Below are 27647 nucleotides of genomic sequence, written 5' to 3' on the forward strand. Positions count from 1 at the left end.
CCAGACCCACTCTGCATCTACCGATGTAAAATTAAACACAGGTATTCCTTCAAGTGCTCCCGTAGCGCATCTTTGCAAAGGTGTACTTTCCCTCAAAGAGGCCGAGGCTAGCCATAAGAATTTTAAGAGCCAAATTATTTGACACGCCAAAAGTTATTATTAACCATAATAAAAATGATGGGAAAAGATGATTCTGAAAGTTCAAAGCAATCGTGTTTGGTCTCACCCGGTGATAATAGCTATTATCCTGTCTGTATACTAAAAAAATGCGAAATAAAGTAATATATATTTTAAACATACGAAAAAATGTCAACGATTTCCTTAAGAATAGCGTTCTGTAAAGTAACTGTAATTTGTTTGATTACTTGTTAAAAATTTAATTTGTAATATTGTAATGGAGCAAAATATCAATAATGTTATTGTTCTTTACGTCCCACTAACCACTCTTTGACGATTTTCGGAGACGCCAAGGTGCTGGAATTCAGTCCCGCAGAAGTTCATGTACGTGCCAGTACATCTACCAACAGGAGGCTGACGTATTTGAGCACCTTCAAATACCACTGGCCTGAGCCAGGATCGAGGCTCAGAAGGCCAGCGCTTCAACCGTCTGAGTCACTTAGCCCGGCGAGTAAAATATTGATCAGGAAACTGTAATTTAGTGCAATTACTTTTTTCTTGTACTTTTCCCATCACTGCTCACATTTCACATCATTGCTATGAAGCTATAAAAGTCACTAGAGATCAGAACACACGCTATGGAGGCAAATAAATCAAACTCTTACAAAATTACACCACTGTTAGTTACAGTTACCTAATGGAAAATTCTGGACTTTATTCCAATAAATGCATATTGGACTTCAGAAACAATAACATTTTTCTAGGAGAAAGCATGGATCTTCTGTCCGATACAATTAATCCGGCCTTGGAAAAGAGCTACTCACAAGGTACTGATGTGGCCACGACACTAAGCCTTTCTTGAGCTACCTGAGAGAGGAGTGGGTAATTGTGCCAGTTCATAAACCACCACTCGATGGGATCATCCCTCAGACTAATGCAGTGTTCATCCAAGTACCGCTGCAGCTCGATCAATGCTCTGCTTTCGCATGTGTCTGAAAATAACGGAACAGAACAGAGTAAGGCAGTTGTCAAATGTTCTACAAGTTTACTGAATAATTACATTAAATTAAAAGTACTGAATCAGTAAAAAATATTTTAAAACTTTACTTCATTATCACCATTCTTCAGAGAATAGTAAAATGACGACTTGTAATAATGAAAATAGAAATTAATCATTTTTAACGTGTCTTCTTTATAACTAAGTGATAAGAGAAGACGTTAAACTAAAAAAAAAAAAAAAAAAGATTATGTACTCACGTTTCCCTGCTTTCCTTGCAGTTGTAGAAACGTCTAGAAACGATTTCCATATTGAAGGCTCCCTTGTTTCTTCTTCTTCTTCTGCGCTGTTCTTTTTAAGGCTTTCAGGCTGAGCAACGTCTTCTGCAGCTCGTTTCATCAGAAATTGGCTCTTTCTGCATTAACTAATTCTCGGAAAGGCATCATTTTGAAGCGGGGGGTCAAGTAGGTACATATTGATAAAGTGTGGCACTACGATCGATCAACCCAAACCTTTCCACTTTGTTGGTTTCTTCAATAAGAACTTTAACTACAGGATGAACTATCTGCAACTTCCAATCTGCCAAAAATCCCTTAAGTATATCCAACAAGCCGCCAACCATCACTATTAAACATAAAGCTGGTGGGAAACTCTGGGAGCTCAAAGTATCAGTCATCTCTGCGAAGGGCTTTAGAATGATGCAAATACCCTTAGCTAACTGTCACTCACTCCCACTTAGAATAGGAAGATTAGCATCAATATGGGCAATAGCAGACTACAGCAATTTCTAGTTTCACAATTCTCTCTGCCATTTCCAAAACAGAATTCCATCTTGTAGGGACTGAGTTCTTAAGTTTGAGTGGCGTATCAATTCCTTCCTTCTTCTGAAATTCGCACAGTTTATTTCACGACTTAGTTGAGCTTCTGAAGTTTTTTACTATTGTTTTCATCTTGCCTGTTAAGGAAGCGGCCTGCGTGATATTGAGTCCTTTCTGCACAATCAGATGCAGTTTGTGAGCTGCACAACCATTGTGTTTAAATTGCAATGATGATAACGCCCCTGTTATGTTCGGGAAGTTATCAGACACTGAAAATATTATTTTATTTGTTATTCCCCAGTAATCGGTAATTGACTTGATTAGTCTGGCAAGATGATCACTTGTGAGACTGTCTTCCATTAGACAGCAGTCTAGTAATGGATTTACAAACTTTCTGTCAATAATTGTGTGGCCTGTTAAAGCTAAGAAACTATCATTACCTCTAGAGGTCCAGCAGTCAGTTGTGATGGTTATGGTATTGGCCCTAGTTAATAACGCTATCATTTTTATTTTATATTCCTCATATTTAGCCAGAATGAGCGAGGCTGATATCTGCTTCCTAGTAAGTAACACATATACCGAGTTCAACAACTTAACAAATTGTCTGAACCCTTCATCTTCCACCAGGGAGTAAAAGGTTGATAATCCTTTATGAACATCTGAAGGAGATTTTCGTCAATGTATTTCTTATTCCTTCCAGCAATTTTTTTTAGGAATGAAATTAGAAATCTGGGATTGCTGCACGATACATTTGCGGGGGATGTAGATGGTTTTGTACTTGATCCTATTGTAATTTCATTGGTGGCGGATGATGTGGACGGGATGGAAACGGCATTCACATCACTCTCTGACCCTACTGAAAAGGTTCTGCTTGTTGTGGGCTGAGATGCATTTTCAATAATTTTCACTGTCGGGTGATTTCTGAGTAGGCCTATATGTTTTCTCAAGTTTGTTGTCGAAGTCTTACAACTAACTGCATTTTTACAAATATTACACTTCACAAATGTGGAATCCACAAATACATCAGCCTCGTATCGGCAGATTTATACGCACGTAAAAGAACTCATGTGGGACTAAATTCCAGCACCACGGTGTCTCCGAAAACCATAACAGTAATTAGTGAGACGTAAAGTAAAGAACATTATTATTAGTAAATAGATTTACTGGCAAGTTAAAGAACTCCTGCAGAACAAAATTCTGGAACCTTGGCGTCTCTGAAAACCGTAAATGTAGTTTTTGGGATGTAAAACAAATACTATTATTATGTATTCATTAACTGAACATAAAAAAATAATTTTCGAGTCTTTCAACCTACCATCAGTGTGCCATTATCGAATCAGATAAGATAGGCGTGATTGTGACATCAGCGGAAAACAGAGCAAATTGTGCATCCCTTGGCTACGTAAGCCTACTATGACATGCTCCTCAGCTCCATCTGTGGTTGGAACGGTTTGTCACTGTACTGGCAACATGTCACTGTGTTCTGCATGCTATGCCATGCTCCTCAGCTCCATCTGTGGTTGGACTGGTTGTCACTGGACCGGCAATGTTTCACTGCTCCAATCGTGTCTTGTCGCTGGACTAATAATGATCTTCATTTGACATAATATTTCCCCCTTTTCGGAATACCATCTGAACCGTCATGTTTTTATTTATTGCAAGGCTGTTAATGGCATAGTTCTCAAGTTTATACACTGCATTTTGTAGGTCTTCCCTGTTGCTTGATCCCATGACAATATCACCTGCATATAAATATATATATATTAACTGAAGTGTTGTGGAAGATATCTGGGCATACGTTTGACACCATGCTAGCCAAAGTTTGTAGCATTATAAGTGGATAGGTCCGTGTGGGGTGAGGGCGAAACAGAAAGAGAGACAAGGACAAATACGAAAACACAAAAGGACCAAAGTAATTTCAAGCACCACAGTTTTCTTATGTGCTCTCTCCTTCTCAATCCTATTTTTTCTATATCCTTGTTTCTATCTTTCTAAACACGACCTGACTAATGCTTTGCTTCTTCAGCGTAACAGTTCCATGTGAAACAAAGAATCATAAATAACTTATTTTAAATTAAACATGCATTACATTACCCACATAAACCGTCCTCTTGGGATTAGTTGACATTATTAAACAGCCGGTGCTATTAATTTTCTAATCAATAACGTAACACTACTTTATCACTTTGTAGTAATATGTCATCTCTGACTACTTCTTACACGTTTCTTTATACCACTATGTACAACAAAATGAGGCTTCTGGAAAGGTTAACCATAACCAAACACGCAAACAGTAAACACTATAAACACAACTAGGAACTAGCAAGAAAATAAAAACAAATACACAGTAATAATAAATTCAACCATTAAGTGTGACCAACCAAGAAATCAAAGAGAATGAGAAATATTGTAATTTTATAACACGGTTTGTAAGATATAGTTCTAATTCTAACAAGAACTTTAACGTTTTCACAAGTTTGAATACTGTGATTAATAGTCTTTCTGGATTACAGCGAGTTAATAAAGCAAGTAACTTTGAACTCTTGGTGATTACAATGTTTATTACAGTAACTTTGAAAAGATGTTGGTTGCATCGTCGATGGTGGGGGGGCTAGAGCTGAAGACGATCGTAATGCGAAAATTAAAAAAATTAAAAGAGCATTTTTTTTTGAGTTACGAAATAAAGAAATTATGTAGTCGTCAAGTACAAGATTGACAGAATAAACTGGATATTAACTTAAATATTCCTACACCCTGAACCAAAATAATTTAAGTATGGATTAAATGTACTGAACGTACAAATTGGACAGATTCCTTCCACGGCCTTAAAACATAATTTTGAAGGTTATGAAATCTGCAGTGGACAATGAAAGTGAACAGCAATACCAAAATAATCGGAAGAAACGTAGTTCTAGTCCCGTACAAGAGAATTCATGTACCAAAGTAAATATGAATTTATAATTAGTTTAAATGAAAAATATAAGTGTGTACTAGTGGATATTATTTTGAAGAGATCGAATAATTTGAAGTATTATAACCTCGTTCTTTTCTATTTTTTTTCTCTCTGACCCTGTTTGCTTATTGATATTGTTCTCGCTTTCCTTTTTTTATTTTATTATTTTTTAAAGTTCTGAGAGATATTCGAAGGGAACGGGAGGAACAGAAAGAGGAGACAAACATGGAAATTAAGGGACAAAGACGATTTCCACTTCTTTGTACACTGCGCCTGCAAATAGATTGGCTCTATCTTCATCAGTTCCAGTTATTGTACTCTGTCTTCTCAGCCTCTAACAAGTTCATTTCTGTTTCCCAGCCTCATCAGGAGAGCAGGTATCAACACTCAACAAGTGGAGTGTCTTGACAGTTCTTCATTGTAATGTGGGAATTTGGAAAGTAGACCGTCTTGACAGTTCTTCATCTTAATGTGGGAATCTGGAAAGTAAGAACAAAGCCAGGAAAAGGGAAGAGACAAAAATATCCCTCCTTCTGTGTTTCAACTCTTTTAACACCTGTATTTAAACTTTTGTCTCTTCCTTGTTCTTGTTTTTATCTGCCTTGTTCTTATCCTTCATTCCCTCTTCACGACTGAAGATCTGTCTGCAGGAGCAAGGTGAGAATCTGAAGACCATCATGTTTTTTTTATTTTTTTTATTGGTGTGTCAAAAGCTTATTGGCCTTCCACACTGTCTAGGAGTAGCAAGCTTACTTCTCACCGGGAATCTCTGGGTTTGATTCCAGCTAGGTCAGGGATTTTCTTTTTTTTTAACCTGAATCCAAGGCCTGGTTTGAGGTCCACTCTGCCCACGTGAGAACAGTTGAGGAGCTATATGACGGTAAGATAGCGCCTCAGTCTATAAAGCCAAGAATATCATCATACTGATCATGCAACAACCCTGTAAGTTATAGTACGCGAACCTTTTCTTGAGCCCTAGTTCCCATTCAGCACTATGGAGCTCAGGACTCAAGAAAAGGTTCGCATACTATAATCTGAGCTGAGTAGCCGTTGCTTGGTAGGCTAAGACCCATCAGAATTGTAGTGCCAAGAGGTTTGGTTTGGTGAACTCATTGTTCAGTCTAATCTCATTGACTATGAAGTGCAATTAGTCACTTAGGCCTACCTCCTGTATTAAAGTTATAGCCACAGACATCAAATGTTGGAGCTGTAACTTAATTAATGCCATGGCTACTTCCTCCCATCGACACCACAAGATGTATCTGTGACGATGCGATATAAAGAAAATTGTAAATTAAAAACAATTCCAACACCCAAATATTGGACATTTCTAGACAGAAATTTCGCCGTTATGATCCCATTTTGTGCGTCTTGAAAACAGAGTTACATACAGTACATGACCAGCTGTGATATTTTTGTTTTCAGAACATCTTCATAACATTTTGTTCTTTAAATGAGGAGTTTATTAAAAGTGATTTAGGAGTATTGCATGGAATTTGCATCTTCCTCCTGTTCCAGGTATCATGACTGGATGAAGAATGAAGAGCTGCAAAAACTGACAGCCTCTGAACCTCTGACTCTTGAAGAAGAGTTCTCTATGCGAGACAGCTGGGAGCTGGACGAGGACAGTAAGATTCTATCATATAGATAAAAGCCTTTATTATCTGTGGTGGAGTTAGGGCTCCTGGTCCTTTCTTGCACTTATTACCACTTATTCGACAATAATTGTAGAAGTCTTCCTCGTGAACAGTCGAGATTTTTTTCTGAAGACATGGAGCAAAGTTCTCTGTGAAACATAAAGAGTTTCACCTTGTTTTTCTATCTATTCAATACAACAACTCAAGGAAATGCAAAAGTAATAATATTAAATAAAATGTAACTAATTTTTGCAGTACTAGATCTGACTTAAATACTGTAATTACTACTAACCATGTTTCAGTCTTGCCTAAGCCACGGACGAGTGAGGTCGCATTGAGTGGAGGGTCCCGGGAGTGGGAGGTGTGGGTGAAAGTGCCGAGTGCAGGAAGGTTGTGGAGAAGTGTGCCGACAATGATGGGTGTAGAGCAGTACAGGGCGACAGTAGGAAGATGGCAAGGAAGAATGAAGAAAGAAGAAATGAAATTAGGAGGGTGTAAAATGGATTTGGAGAGAAAAGGTGAACTATTGCCATCAGCGGCGGTGATTATAATTTTGCTATGCATTGGTGGGGTCGAGCTGAACCCAGGCCCAACCTCTAGTAGAAATGAGGAAAGGGAAAATATGGACGCATTCAGAAGAGCCGTAAAAGAGGTGGTGGAAGAAGTTGGCCCTTTTGAGCAAATTAAAAATATGATTAAGGAACAAACCAGGGAGTTTGGAAAAATGGAGGTATGGTTAAGAGAAAAAACGGAAGAGATAACAGCACAAGTGAGACATAACACCGAAGAAGTTGTAACATTAAGGGAAAAAATAGGACGATTAGAAGAGGAGAACTTGAAGCTGAAAGTAGAAGTGGAAGCCAATACTTTATATCGAAGAAAGAAGTGCTTATTTATATATGGTGTGCCTGAGGAGTTGAGAGAAGACAAAGTACTTACAACTTATAAAGTAGTGGACTTAATACAAGGGAAATTGAAACTTAACTTTAGTGAAGTAGATATAGACGATGTGCAGAGGGTGGGAAAAATTAGGGGCAACAGGCCTATCAAACTAGAACTGTTTTCTACGTTGATGGCTGATGCTGTGATAAGAAATGCGAGTAATGTGCAGAGAGAGAAAATATGGATCAAGAGAGATGTGGGATGGGAGGCGATTAGGAACGAGAAAATACTCAGAAAACACAAGATTCGTGCAATAAATCAAGGGTTGAGGGCGACTATTAAAGGGCAAGAACTAGTGGTAGCAGGCAGAAATTGGAAGAGAATCTGGTCTGTAAGTAGATTGATTGACTTAGACAGGAGGATAAAAGAAGACAAAGAAAAAGTGAGTAGTGCAACGAAAGGTGGGGAAGTGAGGAGAGATATCAGTAACAGTGTGCAGTGTGAAGAGGGTCAGGGAGAGGTGCCAAGTGAAAATGTGATCATAAACAGTGAAGAAGCCCAGGGAGAGGTGCCAAGTGAAAAGGTAACCATAAGCAGTGAAGAAGAAAGGCAGGGGAGTGAAAGCAGCGAAGTAAGAGAAGCGCAGGGTAAAAAGGTGACGTCAGAGGCACTCGGGGGGTGTCTCACTCTGAGTTGGGATAGAGGCATGGGCAGAAGGCTGGCAAACGAACAGAGTTGGACCAGAGGGAGAAATAGAGACTTAACGGTCATGTGGGGAGCTACGAAAAGTAATGAGGGTATTGTAACAAGAAGCAAAAACAATAATAAAGTGAGTAAGTAAGTAATTAAGAGATGGAGGTGGTATTTGTGGAGTTGGAAGTTATGATGGTATTTATTTGTGGAGGCTGAAATGTGGTGATGGAGAAGTGGTATGTAAGTTATGCTGTGTTATATGAGGTGGAGTTGGTGTTATATTGCTGAAATGTGGAGTTGGACGTTATTGAGGGCTGGGTATTTATGATTATGTGTTATGATTAAGTTAGGAGGTGTTATATTGTTGAAATGTGATGTTGGAGAAGTGGTGATATAAGATGGTGGGTGGTATTGGAGAAGTGGTGGTATAAGATGGTTGAAACGTGGTGATGGAGAAGTGATATGTAGAGTTATTGAGGGCTTGGTATTTATGATTTTGTGTTATGATTAAGTTATGATGTGTCATATTGCTGAAATGAGGTGCTGGAGAAGTGGTGGTATAAAATGGTTGAAGTTATTGAGGGCTGTGTTATATTGCTGAAATGTGGTGTTAGAAGTTATTGAGGGCTTAGTATTTATGATTATGTGTTATGATTAAGTTAGGAGGTGTTATATTGTTGAAATGTGGTGTTGGAGAAGTGGTGATATAAGATGGTGGATGGTAGAAGGTGAATGTTATTGTCGAAGAAGTAGAGGTGGTATATGTTGAAATACGGTGTTGGAGAAGTATGGAGAAGTGGTGATGTACTCATGAGTAAGTTGTAAGTGAAGGCGGTTTGGTATTTAATCTGATTGTTTATTACTGAAATTTTTTTTTTGGATGGAGAGGTGGTATATGAGGTGGAGCTGGTGCTATATTGCTGAAATGTGGTCTTGGAAAGGGCGGAGATGGATAAGTTATTGAGGGCTATTGCTGAAATGTGGTATTGGAGAAGTGGTGGTATAAGATGGTTGAAATGTGGTGATAGAGAAGTGATATGAAGAGTTATTGAGGGCTTGGTATTTATGATTATGTGTTATGATTAAAGTTATGATGTGTCATATTGCTGAAATGAGGTGTTGGAGAAGTGGTGGTATAAAATGGTTGAAGTTATTGAGGACTATTGTTGAAATGTGGTGAGAAGTGGTGTTATTTTGCAAATTTTAGAGTTTGTAAATTTTGATTTGGTGGTGTATCTGAAATGGAAACTTTGTCGAGTACTTAGTTAAGTATGTGGAGTTGGGTAATGATTTGGGATTGCATGAAGGCAAGGTCTTTCTGTTTGTGTTAGAGTTGGTTGGAATGCAAGTGCTGAAATGCTGAGTGTTGTTGTTTGGAGTATTGATTAGGTGTGCTAGTGCTGAAATGCTGAGTGTGTTGTTTGGACTATTGATTAGGTGTAGGTCAGGAACAATAATGTGATGCAAGTGCAGTGCGCAATAAGGACACTTGATGAGCATGATTTAACATTGAGTAAGTGACAGCTACAGCTAATGACTGCTAGGAATAATGCTATCATATATTATTATTATTATTATTATTATTATTATTATTATTATTATTATTATTATTATTATTATTATTATTTCTCTCTTGATTCTGGGGTTTTAATTCAACGGAATGAGGGGCATGGCACGAGGTTCTGAGGATGACTGCTGTGGTGACTCTATTTTGGGGGTTGTACGTTTCCGGAGTATCTAACGAACCTCATGGCATGCCCAGGGGATACGGTAATTTCTTTCCTTACCCTTTTTTGTGATAGGAGTTGTCCATTATTATTATTATTATTATTATTATTGAGATTTGATTATTTTATTTATTGTTGTGAACGGGGTGGCTTACAATTAGGAGTGGAATGGTGAGAGGGAAAGCATTGTAATCTGGTTGGATCTTGGGGCCTTCAGGAGGTCTCCACGGGAAGGGCCGGTCGAGTCATCATTGGGTTGGCGGCCTTCTTCTCACCAGGGGTGATGACTCGGCCAGACGGTAGGTTATTATGTGGTGTTTGTTCTGTTTGTGTTTGTTTATATGGTGGAGTGTGGTGGCTTAGGTTGGATTATTTTATTGTGAACATGTATTTGGGGCTGAACGCCTGTTATGTTCATGAATAAATGAATGAATGATACTAACCATGTTTACTTCTACTGATATTTTAAATTTCATTAAATTGTTGATGTACACTGTTAAATCAGAAAGTCAAAAGTCAGGAAGAGCTCAATCTAATTAGGATGAAAGTTACAGATTTGTGTGATCGTATTAACCCAATATTTTCTTTAATTGTACAATAATCTCATAACATCATTTTCACACACAATCACTTGTTCCAATCATACAGGTACCTTGTTGGAAGCAGTTAACGAGGAACTGCTGGTAAGAGGTTCTAAATGTACTTGTTGATGCAACATCCTTGATGTCTTTGGGGAGAGCATTCCACCATCCTGAGGAGGTGACAGTCAATGATCGATATTATATGGACAGATATCTCTAGGAGGAACACTGAGCGAGTAACATGGAGATGTAAGAAACCAAGGTGATGAAAATTGCTAAAGAGATAAGCAGGGATGTCTTCTGAAAACACGTGGTCCACAAGAGTTGAATGTAGTTTACGTCTGTCGTCTAGTCGTAGCCAAGATAATTGTTTATAGTAGAGAGAAACTTGAGTATCATACCGTAAATCTATATCTAAAGCAAGCATTTTAAATGCATTTTTGTTCCAAGCTTAATTCATTTGATATATCCATAAAAATTACATCACAGTAGTCGAAAATGGGAAATAATAACTACTGAACAAGTTGAATTTTTAGTGATTGGGGTAATGCTTTTCTGTTTTAAAAGTATTTTCTCTTTTAAGGGGGTGCAAGCCACAATAAACCTTTTTACAGATATTTGTAACTTGCGCTGACCAATTTAAAGTTTCCGTTATAATAACTCCAAGGTTAGTAACTGATTAACGATAAGGTATAACAGTACTGTTTAAAATTATGTTTTAAAATATTAAGAGTCCTTGATGTATATAAAGTTAAAAACTTCATAATTGATCCATATTGAACTGAGAATCACAATGCTAAAAAGAGAGATGTTCCACCTATTCAATACAATGATAAACTGTTGCACAAATTAATGTCACAACATGTTTAATTTGGTTTGGGACCGGTTTTGACACATATCTATGTCATCATCAGCCGACAGAAAAAACATGGCTAGCGTTTTGTGGGTGTTTAATTTAAGGTTGTTTTTAATTGCATAATCATTAATTAGCTCAGATCAGCATTTAAATTACATATTGCTTGTTGTATATTGTTAGTTCTAGTGTGGTAATAAATTTGCTAATCATCAGCATAAAAATGGTACTTGCAAATCTTAATTGATCTGATGTTATCATTTATATATAAAGTGAACAGGAGAGGGTTCTTGTGGGACACCAAGATTATTTGTTCATCACGTTGATTTATTACTATTTACAACTATACACTGCCAGCGGTTCGTGATGTTGGAATAGAAAAATTCTAGCACTTTCTGGCTAAAGTTTAAGGACTGTAATTTGTAAAGAAGCAACTTTGAATCAACAGTATCAAATGCGTTACTGAAATCTAAAAGAATAAGTATTGATACATGTTTGTTGTCCATTAACCCTTCAAGGAAGAAATTTAATACCTCCTAACTTCAAAATGAAACCATTGCTAAAGAATTCCAAAATGCCATCACAGAGCAGCTGACTTCCAATCCAATCAATACCAAGGATGTGGAGCAGGAATGGGCCACACTTCAAAGTATCATCAAAGATTCGGCAGAAAGAACAATTAGCTACGAGAAAAGGAAGAGAAATGATTGGTTTGATGATAATGAAAACATCCTGAAACTAATTAGTAAAAAAAAGGGAAGCGTACTTATCCCATACACAAGACCCTTCCTCTGTAGTGAAGAAAGCATCTTTCCAAGAGCTTAAGATGAAATGTCAGGCTAATATAAGACAGATGAAAAATGAATGGTGGCAACAGAAAGCCAAGGAACTCCAGACTTTGTCCGATACCAGAGACCTTTGGAATTTCTATGAAAAACTAAAGGAAATTTTTGGGCCCTGTCGCTCTTCATCAGGTGCACTGAAAGCCATTGACAATAACACCATCCTTACAGACAGTCAAGACATATTAAGACGCTGGAAGGAACACTTCAGCCTACTTTTGAATCGAAGCTCAACTGCTGCCGAAAACTTCCTCCAACATGTGCCACAACATCCACTGCAACTGTGGATGGCAGTCCAATCAACCTTCCATGAATTCACCAAAGCCCTCAAAAGTATGAAACCAAGAAAATCTCCCGGAGCAGATAACATCCCTCTAGAACTTATTCAAAGTGGAGGACTATATTTGAAGACCAGGATTTTCTCCCTAATTCTAGTAATTTGGGAAACACAGAAGGTGCCTGCCGACATGAAAAATGCCACCATAGTAACCATTTTCAAGAAAGGTGATCGAGGTGTCTGTGGCAATTATCGCGGCATTTCCCTCCTATCCATAGGAGGAAAAGTTCTGGCAAGGATTTTGTTGAACCGTCTTCAGACTGTCTCCAAAATGGTACTCCCTGAGTCTCAGTCTGGGTTTCGGGCCTCAAGAGATACCATTGACATGATCTTTTGGGCTAGACAAATCGAAAAATGCAGAGAAAAACAAGTCCTGCTTCTTTTGGTATTTCACGATCTAGAAAAGGCCTTTGATTCTGTTCCTAGAGAAGCTATGTGGATGGTATTACTGCGCTTTGGCTGTCCTGACCATTTTGTAGGCTTAATCCAGGCTCTTCATGATAGAATGGTTGAACGAGTTCTTCACCAGAATGAGCTATCAGAATAATATCCTATCACAAATGGGCTTAATTAAGGCTGTGTGCTTGCCCCCACTCTTTTCGCCCTGTACTTGTCAGCCATGCTTCACGAGACTTCTACTTATCGATCATGTGGGTGTGGAAATTAAGTTTTGGTATGATGGCAGACTGTTCAACCAAACCAGGCTCCGTTCTCAGAGATTGACTCGTAATACTCGAATAATGGAGCTTCAGTATGCTGATGACAATGCAACACCTGCCCATACACCTGAGAAACTTCAAACAACCATCAACTGTTTTAAGCAAGCTTATGAACGATTTGGTCTGACCATCAACAACCACTAAGACTAAAGTACTTGCGCAGCCGGATCCAGGTGGTACTGTCCCTGAACTAAATGTCACCATAGCAGGAACACCTCTTGAACAAGTAGACCAAATCATCTACCTTGGTAGTATTCTAATTACACACTGCAACTTAGAAAAGGACGTGGAAAATAGAATATGCTCTGCCCATGCAGCTTACGGCTGCCTCTCTCACCAAGTTTTCTTGAATAAGAATCTCAAATTATATACTAAACTAATGGTGTACCGAGCTGTAGTCATAACAACATTACTATATGGATGTGAAACCTGGACACTTTATCGTCGTGACATAAAGAAACTGGAACGCTTCCATCAGCAGAAACTTAGATCCATCATGAACATCAAATGGGATGACTACATAAGTAATGTGGCAGTTCTTGACAAGGTGCATATGAACAGCATAGAAGCCTTCATCATCGCTCATCGGCTTAGATGGGTTAGTCACATCCAGCATATGAATGATAGCAGACTGCCTAAACAACTTCTCTATGGTGAGATTGGTCATGGCAAAAGGCCTCAGAGTGCTCCTTTGAAACATTATAAAGACCAGCTTAAGAAGACTATGAATAACACCAACATAAATGCTAACAGCTGGGCAACAACTGCACAAAACCGTGTTCTCTGGCACAAAATTACTGCAGAAGGCGCCTCACTTTTTGAGCAGGCATGTTGCAGACAAGAAATTGAAAGACATGAAAAGCGGAAACTACATTAGATCCAATCACGTCCTCCACCCACCTTTAGATGTGACTTGTGTGGCCGCATGTCATACAAAGATTGGCTTGATCAGTCATCAATGACATCTCCACAGAGCCAACAGACTTTAAGAGGAACTGCAGGACAAACACGTATTCTCGGAAACGAGTAGCGGCCGACGTTGTCCATTGCATATCTAATGTCATCTGACACTCACAGCAGAGCTCTCATGGTACTATGCGTTTTCTTAAGGCCCGACTGGTAAAAGTCAAGGAAAGCTTATTTATATAAGTATGAGGGGGGATGAAATATAAATGGGATTTTATTTTTTATTTAAATTCATTTTTTGAAAACACAAAGCAATTACAATTTATTTTTCCACATAGTTTCCTGCTTTGGAAATGTATTTGTCCCAATGTATGGGCAGCTTTTTGATGCCCCCATTGTAAAAAGAACGGGGTCGTGTCACCAGCCAGTTGCGCACAAAGTTTTACACACTCTCGTCATCTTCAAATCGTTGACCTCCTAGAGCTTCTTTAAGTGGTCCAAACAGATGGAAATCACAGGGCGATAAGTCCAGGCTGTAAGAAGGATGATCGATATAGTCCAGTGCATTTCCTGTAGCTTGGAGACAGTTAGTGCTGCAGTATGTGGTCGCACATTGTCGTGGAGGAGGATGACCTGTCGAATCGGTTGGTCTCGTCTTTTGTGTCGATATGCAACCCTCGCCTTGTTCAACAGCTCGCAGTACTAAGCAGCATTGATTGTGCGTTGCTCATGCAAAAAATCAATCAGCAAAATACCTCGCCGATCGAAAAAAAACTGTTGCAAGATCGTTGCCAGGTGACAGTCGAGTCTTGGCTTTCACTGGTGCTGCCTCCCCTTCCTTCTGCCACTCCTTACTGGCTTGTTTGGATTCAGGAGTGTAGTGGTGGACCCATGTTTCATCGCAGGTGACAATCCGACTCAGAAATGCATCACCTCCTTCCGCAAACCTTGCTGTAAGCCTCTGACAGACCTCCAAACGTCTCAACTTCAGATTTTTGGTCAGAAGGCGAGGGACCCATCTGGAACACACTTTACAGAACTGTAGGTCGTTTGTGATGATTGCTTGACAGCTTCCATAACTGATTCCGACTTGTTCTGTAATCTCTGATACTCTCGCCCGTCGATCATCATTAGTAATGTCTTTAACCACTTAAATGTTTCCGTCTGTAATGCTGGTCTGAGAATGGTGATCGTGTTGCTGAATTTCCACACATTTTCGTCCTTTCTTGAACTTTTTATGCCAAGCAAACACATGCGTCCTTGACAATGTTTGATCACCAAACTGTGCAGTCAGTCTCTGGTAAATTTCCGCCGCTGTAACTCCTTCACAAGGAATAAATTTTATAATTATGCATTGCATAATTGCTCCGGCATCATGACCAAATTACACATTACACATTACATGTGTATGACCAAATAGCGAGAAATTTCCAACAGCCCACTCCTAACGGTCCCAACTAAGCATAGCACAAGCATGGGGCCAGTCCTACTAACTGTTGATGTTCAGGAACAGAAATCCTGTTTGTGGCAAAGTTTACAACATAAGTTAATTCTGCACAGTATATTTTCATCACCGCTGTAAGAAAAACAGGACGATTCAAAAGTAATGGTAATAATATTTCACCAATTTTTCTAACAAGGTTGGTTGCACCAAGATTTTACGTAAACAAAATAGCAACGAGCAGAGTGACAGGAAGGAACACTGGGGGAATAGAGGGAGAGGTTCCGTGGTAGGTGCGCAATAAAAGGCAAGAACCACCATTCGATAGCTCAGATAAACAACTGTATTAGAATAATATCTTTGCACAGTAACACAGATTAATATAGGATCTAAAGAGGTCCGAGATAAACATGGATGAAGACCATTAATGCAGTTCCTACTTTCATTAAAAAGAAGAAAGTTTGACAATTCACAATATAAGAGGGGAATAAAAAGAACTACTAGACAGGATTTCTTACAATTTTCAAAATGTTTCACACATTATCATGTCATATAACATTCTTTTTGGGAAAACAGACATAAACTTTTCAAAGAGCAACCTTTTTCCATGACAACAATAATATTTGGCCACAATTTAAATCCTACACCTCCAGGATGTTTTACAAAAATGGTACAATCTAAATGAAAGGAGGAGGGAAGGAGAAAAAGGAAAACAATAATAGCAAGGATAAGAGAGGAAAAATAAAGTAGGAATCCCACTGCGCAAGCTTGAGAGAGTTCATCCACCCGTTACTGTGCTCTTTTGAATGCTTGAGTAAATTATGTCGACATTGGTCACCCTTGGTCCACATTAATACTTTTCATGACGTAAAAATTTAAATCAGGAGAAAATAGTAAGAGTTAAGGCACAGATCAAGGCCTTCAAAAACTAGAGTGAATAAACAGCCAGCATGCCTGAAGGGCTTAGCTTAGAGTTCCAATAATTAGCATGTGGAATTTTTAGCTCACCCAGATCCAACGATGTTAAGTTTCCAGTTGGACAGAATAGAAATCTGCATCGCACAGCAATCCGCACAAGGACAGTGGCTTCTCCACACATACACACACATACATTGTACACAAGTCGATGCCAGGCTGGTTAGACGAGCGAGGCTGTCCATTATATATACGCAAGGAAGGAAAGACTAGTATTTTCGAGAAGGTTTAGGTGACGTAGGTAGTGGTAGGTAGACACAGAGCGGCAGTCAGTATGCAGTGAGTTACAGGAGCGGAGAGACCGGTGAGCACCAAATAAGATTAAACCATTAATACGTAGAAGCGTAGATGGCAAAAGCAGGTTATAATAATAAAGGTAGAAAGTAGATAATCCAGTGTAAATACGAAGATATTGTCGGAGTATGTAGAGACGTAGATGCGAAGATTATTCCAGAAACTCGTAGAAACATAGATACAAAGGTTATGGCAGGAGCACGTTACATATTCCTGCCACCGGTCAGAATCCGAAGGATGGGCGAAAGCAGGTTGGCGAAGCAGCAGCGATGTCCATGAGCGGCGCCTTCTCAGGAATCGACGATTGGCAACCAGAAGAAGCGCAGTATCGGAAACAAAAACAAAGGAAGAGCAGACGTTTGGAAAACAAAGAAGCAAGCAAAACAGGGAGAATAGGGAAAAGAGAAAGAGAAAAGGCAAAATGAAAGGAGAAGAGAAAAAAGGGGAGCGACAACAAGAGAAGCGGTCCGGACTGAATTAAATTACATTAAAAAAAAAAAATAGTGGCCAATATAAATAGATAGAAAATTTCCAATGAAAATTTGGAAAAGACCAAAAGGAGACGCCAAGTAAAAGAAATTACAATTCAAAAAAGGGCATGGGAGAGTCTGACATCAAGTATGTGTGGATGGAAGGGAAAGGGACTGGGTGAGCCAAAAACACAAAGCAAATAGATAAATTCCCAAAAATGGGACCAGAGTAATCAGTGTAGACATAACGTAAGCATAACTACCATAAAACAAATTTTGAATGAACTCTCCCTCCATACGTAAGGACAGAAAAGAAAAGAAAAAAACAGGATTCAAGAAGAAAATTTCATAAGTTTGGAAAAATGAGCCTTCTGAATATCCTGAGGGTTGGAAATAGACTGTAATTGAGCAGTAACCGAAGAAAGGAAAGAAAGGATTCGGTATGGGCCGATCCAATGAGGAGAAAGTGTTTTTTTTTTGCTAGTTGGTTTACGTTGCACCGACATGTTTAGGTCTTATGGCGACGATGGGACAGGAAAGGGCTAGGAGTGGGAAGGAAGCGGCCGTGGCCTTAATTAAGGTACAGCCCCAGCATTTGCCTGGTGTGAAAATGGGAAACCAAGGAAAACCATTTTCAGGGCTGCCGACAGTGGGGTTCGAACCTACTATCTCCCGAATACTGGATACTGGCCGCACTTAAGCGACTGCAGCTATCGAGCTCGGTATGAGGAGAAAGCTTAGCCGAAATGTGATGTTGGGTAGAACTAATGGGGTGGTTTTTAAACAAAACTTTGTCAAAGATCTTAAAGTTGGGAGGGCAGGGCAGGAATTACATGTTTACCTGTGAAGATCTCTAGCATGATTTAAATTACGAGGAGCTTCCTGTAATAGAGAGTCAGTAAGCAGATGAGGAGGGGTATGCAATAAAGATCTCTTCCCAAGAATAGCTTGGCGGGAGAAAAGGAGGTAGAGTCATTAACAGTAGCATTTAAAGCTAAACAAAAGTAAGGATGTTCGGTATCCCATGATTTTTGATCTTGGGACTGAAAGATAGAAAGAAAAGATTTAAGATTCCGGTGGTAACACTCAACAGTATTTGCCTGAGGGTGATAAGGTGGGGTACAAAATTTTTTGATTCCATAGGAAAAACTATAGTTTTAGAAAACGTTTGAAGTAAAAATAGCGGCATTATCAGAGACCAGGATTTTTGGAATGCTTATAAGAGGAAAAACTTGATTAGTTAGTAATTTAATAATAATCTGAGAAGAAATGTTACGTAATGGACGCACAACAAGAAATTTTGAAAAACCATCCAATAAGGTAAATATGTAGGAGTTTGATTTACACGATTTAACCAAAGGACCGACAATATCGATGTAGAATTTCTCCGCCGGGTAAGTAGAGGGGGAGGCAGCATATGTCCCGAAAGGTTGATGATTTGGGGGCTTGTGCTTTTGACATAAGTCACAAGATCGGACCCAAGAGAAAACATCCTTTCGCATTTGGGGCCAATAAAACTGAGAGGCAATGCGAGAATAAGATTTCACCATTCCAAAATATCATGGGATTTAAGGTGGAAGGAAGAACCAAATGAGGAGTACCCTGAGGGGTAGGTTTGAAGACAATGAGTTGATTTACAATACGAAAGGGACCAGAATAATTATTAGATGAAATATCATTTTTTAATTTTTGACAGTATGGATCAAGGATCTGATGGTCTTGACATGACTGAAAAGACACACAAAGGGAAATTTTTGAGAGAAAAAACAGAATTTACAGTAGCAACCGGAAGGTTGTTTATCTCAGAATCATTATGATGATCTTCAAAGAGGCAGGACAACACATCAGCTACCAAATTTTGAAAGCCAGAGACAAATTTCAGAGAGAATTTAAAATTTGACAAACGAAGCAGCCAACGAGCAGTGCGTCCAATTTTCGGGGCATTATTAAGTGACCAAGAAAGAGCTTGGTTATCAGTGCTCACGATAAACTCTCGATGATCGAGATACTCCGCAAAATGTTCAATTGAAAGGATTAAGGCAAGTGTTTCCTGTTCACATAAGGAATAATTTCGTTCCACAGGTGACAATAAGTAACTAAAATAGGCACAGTTTATTGCAAAACAGCGCCAATGGCGACATCGGAAGCATCCGTAGAAAGTTCAAACTTGATATTAAAATCAGGGATTTGTAGAAGAAGAGCTTGTTATAATTTGGCCTTCAAACAGGAAGAGGCATTTTGTTGTGGTTCATCCCAGTGAAACTTTATGCCTTTGCATTTCAATAAGAGGTTCAGAAATATGGGAAAAATTTGGTATATATTTGCCATAAAAGCCCACCATGCCGAGAAAAGAACGTAACTGCTTTAAGTTCTTAGGAAGAGGCACCTTGTAAAGAGCAAAACCCCTATCTGAATCGACAGCGACACCATTAGAACTGAGAATATGTCCTAAAAACTTAATCGAGGTTTGAGCAATTAAGACTTTGGTAGGATTTACCGTTAAAGCCACCGAGCAAAGACGTGTTAGGACTTCACGAACATGTTGTAGGTGAGTTTGAAGATCAGGGGAATAAATAAGAATGTCGTTGATAAATGGGAACAGATTTTGATATTTTATGTCAGAAAAAAGTGAATCAACAAAGCGCTGCATAATTTGGGAACCTAAATTTAGGCCAAAAGGAACTTTTTGAAACTGAAAAAGACCATTAGGAGTAATTAAAACAGTGTAACGGGAGCTAATTTCATCTAAGGGAATTTGGTTGTATGCAGAATTAAGATCAAAAATGGAGTAATATTGGCATTGGAAAAATGTTGAAAAGCGGATTGCAATTTGGGCATAGGATAAGCATCATAGAGTATCCGGGCATTAATTTCCTATAATCCATGATAAATCTTGAAGATCCATCCGGTTTATTGACGATAAAGGCTGGGGAGGCATAATTAGAAGAAGAAGGAATTATAGTTTTGTCTTGAAGCATTTTATCAACTAATTGGTTCAAAATTTTCATTCTAGGAGGGCTTAAAAAATAAGGGGATGAGTGAACCGGAGTAGTATCGATTAAGTCAATATGAGCCTTGAAATTTTTTACTGTACCAGGAACAGGAGTGATAACGTCAGAAAATTCCGTTAACAAAGAGGCAATTTGATCAGAATGAATAGAATTGATACTAGGAGACATCGATGAGGTTAAAGAAGGATAATCAGCCTTATTAATTAATGGAATGACTGTTGAAGAAAAACGAAAAGAAACCGTAGAGTTCAGTGAATCAAAAATGAGGCCAATATGGAAATAAAAATCATACCCCAAAATAATACGGGAAGATAAGTCAGAAACAACAAGAAAGGTAAACGGCCAGGGAAAATGTCGAATTTTGACAGTAAGAGAAATATGACCAAGAACATCAACAGGTTGATTTGAGGCCGAAATACAATGGGCAGTAGGAGAAAAATGAAGATGGGAAAATATATTTTGCAAAGATTAAACTGAAGGGACATTATTAATGGTCAAAACAGTATGAGAAATGTCCGACTCGTTAGCTGAATAGTCAGCGTACTGGCCTCCGTTTCAGAAGGTCCTGGGTTCGATTCCTGGCCGGGTCGGGGATTTTGTCCTTCATTTGTTAGATCCAATGGCTCAGGGGCTAGGTGTTTGTGTTGTCCCCAACATCTTTGCAACTCACACACCACACATAACACTATCCTCCACCACAATAATACGCAGTTACCGCCCACCTTCATCGGAGGGTCTGACAAGGGTTGCACCTGGCTAGAAATTATTATTATTATAGTATGAGAAGTACGGGGTGCAAATGATGAGCCCTCACTCAAAAAGGTTTGAGAAGAAAATTTAAGTGGCAAAGAACGATCATTGGGAACAAAGTTAGAAGGAAACTGAACAACAGAAGACAGATTTTTCCCATCATTACTGTAACCCCCCCTTTTACAGAAGAGAGGACATAATACAAGGTACATATAAAACAAGTAATGATTTAATAATCCAAAATAACAAACCTGAAAGAATAACGTCAGCCGACGATACACCCGGAAAAACATTTTAAATTTCAACCACACATGGCAATGCAGGATAACCAACATGACAACAAGAGAAAGGATGCATGGGAAGCAGGTCGGGAAACCCTACAGGCAACACAGGATAACCAACATGACAACAAGAGAAAGGATGTATGGGAAGCAGGTCGGGAAACCCTACAGAGGACGAGATCTTACATGACGTTGTAGGGAAAGAAACGTGAGAACATTAACCCTTTTGTCTGACTTTACTCAACATATAGAATCTAAACAAGGTATAAAGAACACCAATTAAAAGGATAACATAATCAATTAAGAAAAAGGTTAAATCAAACCACGAGGTTCCTATCGGTAGTTCTTCAGAAAAGTAAATATCTACACAATATTACAATTACATTTAAATAGGTAAGCATAACTTCGACGTTAAAATTTACAACGAAAAATTAACAGGGAATATGACATAATTATAAACATCTTACAAGGCAAGTTGAAAAATGTTACAAGGAAAGGTAACAACAGAAATAAATTTACCGCAGAGGCCTATAGAGGGGCAGTCCTCTCCTAATACACATCAGTGAGGGACGCATAGCTCAACAGGTGTACACTAAATTGACGCGGAATTACTGGAGGCAACTCGGAAGAAAAAAATTAAAGTTTACATTTACACAAAAGGTTAATAAAAGGAAATGCCTCCAAAACAAAGGATATACCTAGCTGACGAACTAAGGCATTACAAAATCAAAACGGTGAAAACCAGGGTCTAAGGTAAACTCCGAACAAAAGAATTTACGTTTAAATTTAACACTTGAGAAAAGAAAACATGCTTACCGCGGGATGACTGGAGCCGCTAAGCGGACCACCTTACAAGGTGTGTCCGATTGTTAAGACGTTGAACAAAGCCTTGCTCCTGCTGAGGAGCCAAAAGGCCGGAAATTAGGAAATACTCAACAGCCAATCAGGGAAGCTACCTATGATTCGCCCCGAAGTTTCACCAATACAAATTAATGTTATTTTTGCTAATGGCATTACAGCACCATATATGGTAATGTGGGAAATATATTCTAGAGGTTTCGATTGCGAAACCCGGCGATTTTGTGATCGAAGCCCCCACGTGGCAACTACAGGGTGATGCAAAAAGTTGGTTACAACAAACATATTACTGGAGATCTCCAATATCAGTGTCTTCCAACACTCATAATGATTATTAAATATCAACAGTTCACAGTCTTTCCTGTAAGTCCTGAAAATTCTTTAAATCCACAAATTTCACAAAATTTAAAACACATAGAAATGTACACGAATTTACAGCAACAAAAAAATTTCAATTGACTTCAATTTACAGCAACAAAAAATGTTCGATTGACTTCTTCAAAAATATCTTTCAATGATGGTTGCATGACAAATTTTCAGTATAATGTAAAGAATTAAATAATTCCACCGACTCTATCAACTCACCAGCGGCAACATCCTCCACCGCCGAATCTTGAGCTCTGCTCGATAATAAATAAAAATAAAAAATAAAAAACTTTACATTAAATGGTGGAAATAGGCCTTACAACAGAAGACACCAAAAATAAGATAAAATTGAATACAAAACTCAAGAATACAAACCTCCGCTTTACCCTTACACAAAACAAACCAACAACACGCACATTTTCAACTGAGGAAAGGGCACGAAGATCGGAGCGTCTGAAGAAGTACTGGGAGGACCGCAAAGCCCGAACAATCCCTTCAAAGAGACCTGAACGACGGACTGACTAAAGTGATCCTATGTGGTCATAAAAGAAGAAGAAGAAGAAATGGCGGTTTTAACTGGAGGTCTGAATTTTGTGAACGCACACTGATATCAACACGTATCAGCCACCTCTTGATGTGACTTTCATTAAGAGTATCTTGGAAGCAGAATTTCCTATCGACCACAGGTATTGCTGTCCATAGGATTGCTGATATCGGCCACCTGCTAACACGGTTTCCCTTTTCAGTCCCACCAGGGTCTCCAGTGAAGTTCATTTAGTTCACTTGAATAGTGAACGCACAGTGAACATGTAGTAAAACATGGCGCAGAACTGGGCAACTGCCCCCACCAGGAATTCTGCGACAATGCACTCCCAGGTTGAATGCAAACAGGTCAGGAATTCATAGTGCCCCTTCCAACAGGCACGACAGGTTCCCTGTCTGGACCAGGTTATAGTGATCACTGAAACGGAGATCAACCACAGTAGAAAAGGAAGTAATATGGGAAAAGGCATAGCCTCGGCTATGCAGAAGAGAAACGTAGACTGAAGGGTGGGTTTACTGTGGGTTTTTTTCTTTACGACTATTACTATTATAACAGGAACTGTGAATATCCATGCGAGGAAGATAACCTCACCCCAAATCTTTGGGAACTCCAAGCCCTCCCAGGGCAAGCATGTATAAAAATTTACCAAACATAAGAGACCAAATAAAATTTGGAAAGTTTACTGGAGTTTACCTTAATACCGGAAATTTTACAAGGGATCCGTAGTTATGTCAGTGAATGAAAATATTAACCTAAAGGACATACTAAATTATACTTAACATGATCTCAAATGACCATTCTTATTACATCTAAAATCCTAAATATCCTCTAATTTCAATTTCAATTTTAATCACTACTGATCTGCATTTAGGGCAGTCGCCCAGGTGGCAGATTCCCTATCTGTTGTTTTCCTAGCCTTTTCTGAAATGATTGCAAAGAAATTGGAAATTTATTGAACATCTCCCTTGGTAAGTTATTCCAATCCCTAACTCTACTTCCTATAAACGAATATTTGCCCCAATTTGTCCTCTTGAATTCCAACTTTATCTTCATATTGTGATCTTTCCTACTTTTAAAGACACCATCCAAACTTATTCGTCCACTGATGTCCTCCCACGCTATCTCTCTACTGACAGCTCGGAACACACCACTTAGTCGAGCAGCTCGTCTCCTTTCTCCCAAGTCTTCCCAGCCGCAACTTTGCAACATTTTTGTAACGCTACTCTTTTGTCGGAAATTGCCCAGAACAAATCGAGCTGCTTTTCTTTGGATTTTTTCCAGTTCTTGAATCAAGTAATCCTGGTAAGGGTCCCATACACTGGAACCATACTCAAGTTGAGGTCTCATCAGAGACAAGTATGCTCTCTCCTTTACATCCTTACTACAACCCCTAAATACTCTCATAACCATGTGCAAAGATCTGTACCCTTTATTTACAATCATATTTATGTGATTTCCCCAATGAAGATCTTTCCTTATATTTATGCTTAGGTATTTACAATGATCCCCAAAGGGAACTTTCACCCCATCAACGCAGTAATTAAAACTTGAGAGGACTTTTCCTATTTGTGAAACTCACAACCTGACTTTTATCCCCGTTTATCATCATACCATTGCCTACTGTCCATCTCACAACATTATCAAGGTCATTTTGCAGTTGCTCACAATCTTGTAACTTATTTATTACTCTGTACAGAATAACATCATCTGCGAAAAGCCTTATCTCTGATTCCACTTCTTTACACTTATCAGTGATATATATAAGAAAACATAAAGGTCCAATAATACTGCCTTGAGGAATTTTCCTCTTAATTTTTACAGGGACAGATAAAGCTTCACCTACTCTAATTCTCTGAGTTCTATTTTCTAGAAACAGAGCCACCCATTCAGTCACTCTTTTGTCAAATCCAATTGCACTCATTTTTGCCAGTAGTCTCCCATGATCTGCCCTATCAAATGCCTTAGATAAGTCAATCGCAATACAGTCCAATTGACCTCCTGAATCCAGGATATGTGCTATATCTTACTGGAATCCTACAAGTTGGGCTGCAGTGGAATAACCTTTCCTAAACCCAAACTGCCTTCTGTCAAACCATTTATTAATTTTGCAAACATGTCTTATATAATCAGAAAGAATGCTTTCTTAAAGCTTACATACAATGCATGTCAAACTGACTGGCCTGTAATTTTCAGCTTTATGCCTATCAACCTTTCCTTTATATACAGGGGCTACTATAGCAACTCTCCATTCATTTGGTAAAGTTCCTTCATGCAAACAAAAATCAAAAAGTACTTCAGATATGGTACTATATCCCAACCCATTGTCTTTAGTATATCCCCCGAAACCTTATCAATTCCAGCTGCTTTTCTAGTTTTCAACTTTTGTATCTTACTGTAAATGTCATTGCTGTCATAGGTAAATTTTAATACTTCTTTAGTATTAGTCACCTCCTCTATCTGGACATTATCCATGTAACCAACAATCTTTACATACTGCTGACTGAATACTTCTGCCTTTTGAACTTGCCAATGTATCCGGCCGGATATATACCCCAAAAATTTGCTTACAACTAAGTTTCCTTAAGTAACTAATAGTTTGTAAAGCATCATTTTATAACTAGGGTATCTTGACTTGCGACAAATGGACTGATCCTTTTCTTTTCAGGATTGCTGACTAGCAATAACACAGGGGTTAAAAATTTCAATATCGTGCAGGGACCTCGAAATCTGGGGGCCAACTTACTAATAACGTGGTCCGCAGCACTACTCACAGTATGAGTCTTTACATAAACCTGGTCACTCACAGACAGATTGTGTGGTCTTCGCCCATGATTATAGTTACGTTGAACTTTAGCATAATATACTTTCAAATTCTTACGCGCCCGGTGCCAAGCAGCACGGATCGTTTCTGGATTTGCGACATCAGGTAGAAGATCGTTAATAGAGTGGAGAATTGGGGGTGAATGCTAGCATCAATGAAGCAGGAGTTTGCTTATGACTTTCATGAATAGCAGTGTTGAAAGCAAATGATAACCAATTAAGTGATGAATTCCACTTAGAATGGTCAGAAGAATGATAGGCAATAAGAGCAGATCTTAGATTTAGATTGACTCTTTCAGCATAATTAGACCTGGGATAATAAGGGGTGGTAGTCACATGAGCAGTAGATAGGTCAAAACAGAAATTACGGAATTGCATAGATGTAAAAGCTCTAGCAATATCACTCACCAGAAATTTACAGGGTCCAAATGAAGCAAAGATCTGTTTCAAGCAAGAAATAGTAGTATTAGCATTAGCCATGTGAGTAGGAAACAGCCACGTAAAACGCGAGAACGCATCAACACACACAAGTATGAAACAATGGCCGGTCCGTGATCGTGGGAATGATCCGATGTAGTCTATAAATAGTCTCTCCATCAGACGAAAAGCTTGCTCAGATGACAACAGACCAAGGTGGGTATTAGGAGTGGGATTACTAATGTTACAGGTTTTACAAGATTTGACTATGGTGCAGATTTCACCATCCATGGATTTCCAAATCAAATGCTTACGGATTTTCTCTCTAGTTTTGAATACACCAAAGTATCTGAATCTTTCCAAAGAGAAAACAACAGCTAAGGCTTCTAATTCATAGATCGAATAATTACGTTCAGCAGGCTTGAGACTACGGAAAGCATAAGAAATTGGACGATGTCCATCTTCAACTTCCTGAAGGAGCACACCAGATATACCTGTAGATGAGGCATCAGTCTGGAGAATAAAACGTTTTAAAAAATCTGGCATCGCCGGCACTGGAGCATTACATAAAGCAGATTTCAAATCATAGAAAGATTCAAGTTGAGCATCACCACATTCAAATTTAGCATCTTTCCTCCTCAAGGCGTTTAATGGAGCTGCTCTTTCAGCAAAATTGGGGATGAATTGACGGAAGAAATTGACCATGCCAAGAAACCTAGCTACAGCTTTGACATCTTTAGAGGTTGGAAAATTTTGAATTGCTGCAGTACGAGATTGGTCAATTGAGACACCTTTTTCAGACACAATATGTCCTAAGAAGGACATTTGGGGCTGCGCAAAAGTAACTTTGCTAGCCTTAAGGGTCAGTTCTGCTTCACGGAGTCTTTCAAGGACTTCATTGAGATGAACGAGGTGTTCTTCAAAAGTTTCACTAAATATAACCAAATCATCCAAATAATTGTAAACAAATTTGAATTTAATGTCTGACAACACGTTATCCAGCAGCCGAGTGAGGACTGCGGCTCCCGTCGCCAGCCCAAATGGTACACGCTCAAATTCATAGAGGTTCCAGTCAGTGGCAAAAGCTGAGAGATGCTTGGATTCTTCAGCAAGAGGTATCTGATAATATGCCTGATTCAAATCGAAAGTGGTAAAAATTTTGGCATTAGCCAAACAAGAGAAACAAGAGTGTAAGTCAGGAAGAGAAATGGATTGAAACACAACTCTCTTATTCAACATTCTGTAGTCAATTACAGGCCTAAAACCACCCTGTGGTTTAGGGACTAGAAATATGGGAGAAGAGTACGCAGATTTAGAAGGACATATTACACCATCTGCAAGTATTTGATCGATGATAG

At 38.8% G+C, this 27647-nt stretch overlaps 2 protein-coding genes across 6 annotated transcripts in view; one reads left to right on the forward strand and one right to left on the reverse strand.

The window, feature by feature from the left end:
* cyp33 (cyclophilin-33) overlaps window positions 1-4237 on the reverse strand; it is a 44059-nt gene extending 39822 nt beyond the window's left edge. The window contains exons 1-2 of one of the 3 annotated variants that reach the window (XM_067136050.2): window positions 4027-4237; window positions 942-1109 (exon numbers count right to left, since the gene is read on the reverse strand). In XM_067136050.2, coding sequence (XP_066992151.1) covers window positions 942-1109; window positions 4027-4060 — 202 coding nt within the window. In that variant the 5' untranslated portion in view covers window positions 4061-4237. Of the gene's footprint in view, window positions 1-941; window positions 1110-1374; window positions 3202-4026 lie in introns of those variants that run through there. The other 2 variants (XM_067136051.2, XM_067136052.2) reach the window with 2 other exon arrangements.
* A 320-nt stretch (window positions 4238-4557) lies between these two features.
* Mnat9 (microtubule-associated Nat9) overlaps window positions 4558-27647 on the forward strand; it is a 62890-nt gene continuing 39800 nt past the window's right edge. The window contains exons 1-3 of one of the 3 annotated variants that reach the window (XM_067136054.2): window positions 4558-4875; window positions 5061-5262; window positions 6404-6513. In XM_067136054.2, coding sequence (XP_066992155.2) covers window positions 4866-4875; window positions 5061-5262; window positions 6404-6513 — 322 coding nt within the window. In that variant the 5' untranslated portion in view covers window positions 4558-4865. The remainder of the gene's footprint in view (window positions 4876-5060; window positions 5263-6403; window positions 6514-27647) is intronic. The other 2 variants (XM_067136053.2, XM_067136055.2) reach the window with 2 other exon arrangements.

The sequence above is a fragment of the Anabrus simplex genome, chromosome 1 (assembly GCF_040414725.1).
Source record: "Anabrus simplex isolate iqAnaSimp1 chromosome 1, ASM4041472v1, whole genome shotgun sequence".
Taxonomy (NCBI): domain Eukaryota; kingdom Metazoa; phylum Arthropoda; class Insecta; order Orthoptera; family Tettigoniidae; genus Anabrus; species Anabrus simplex.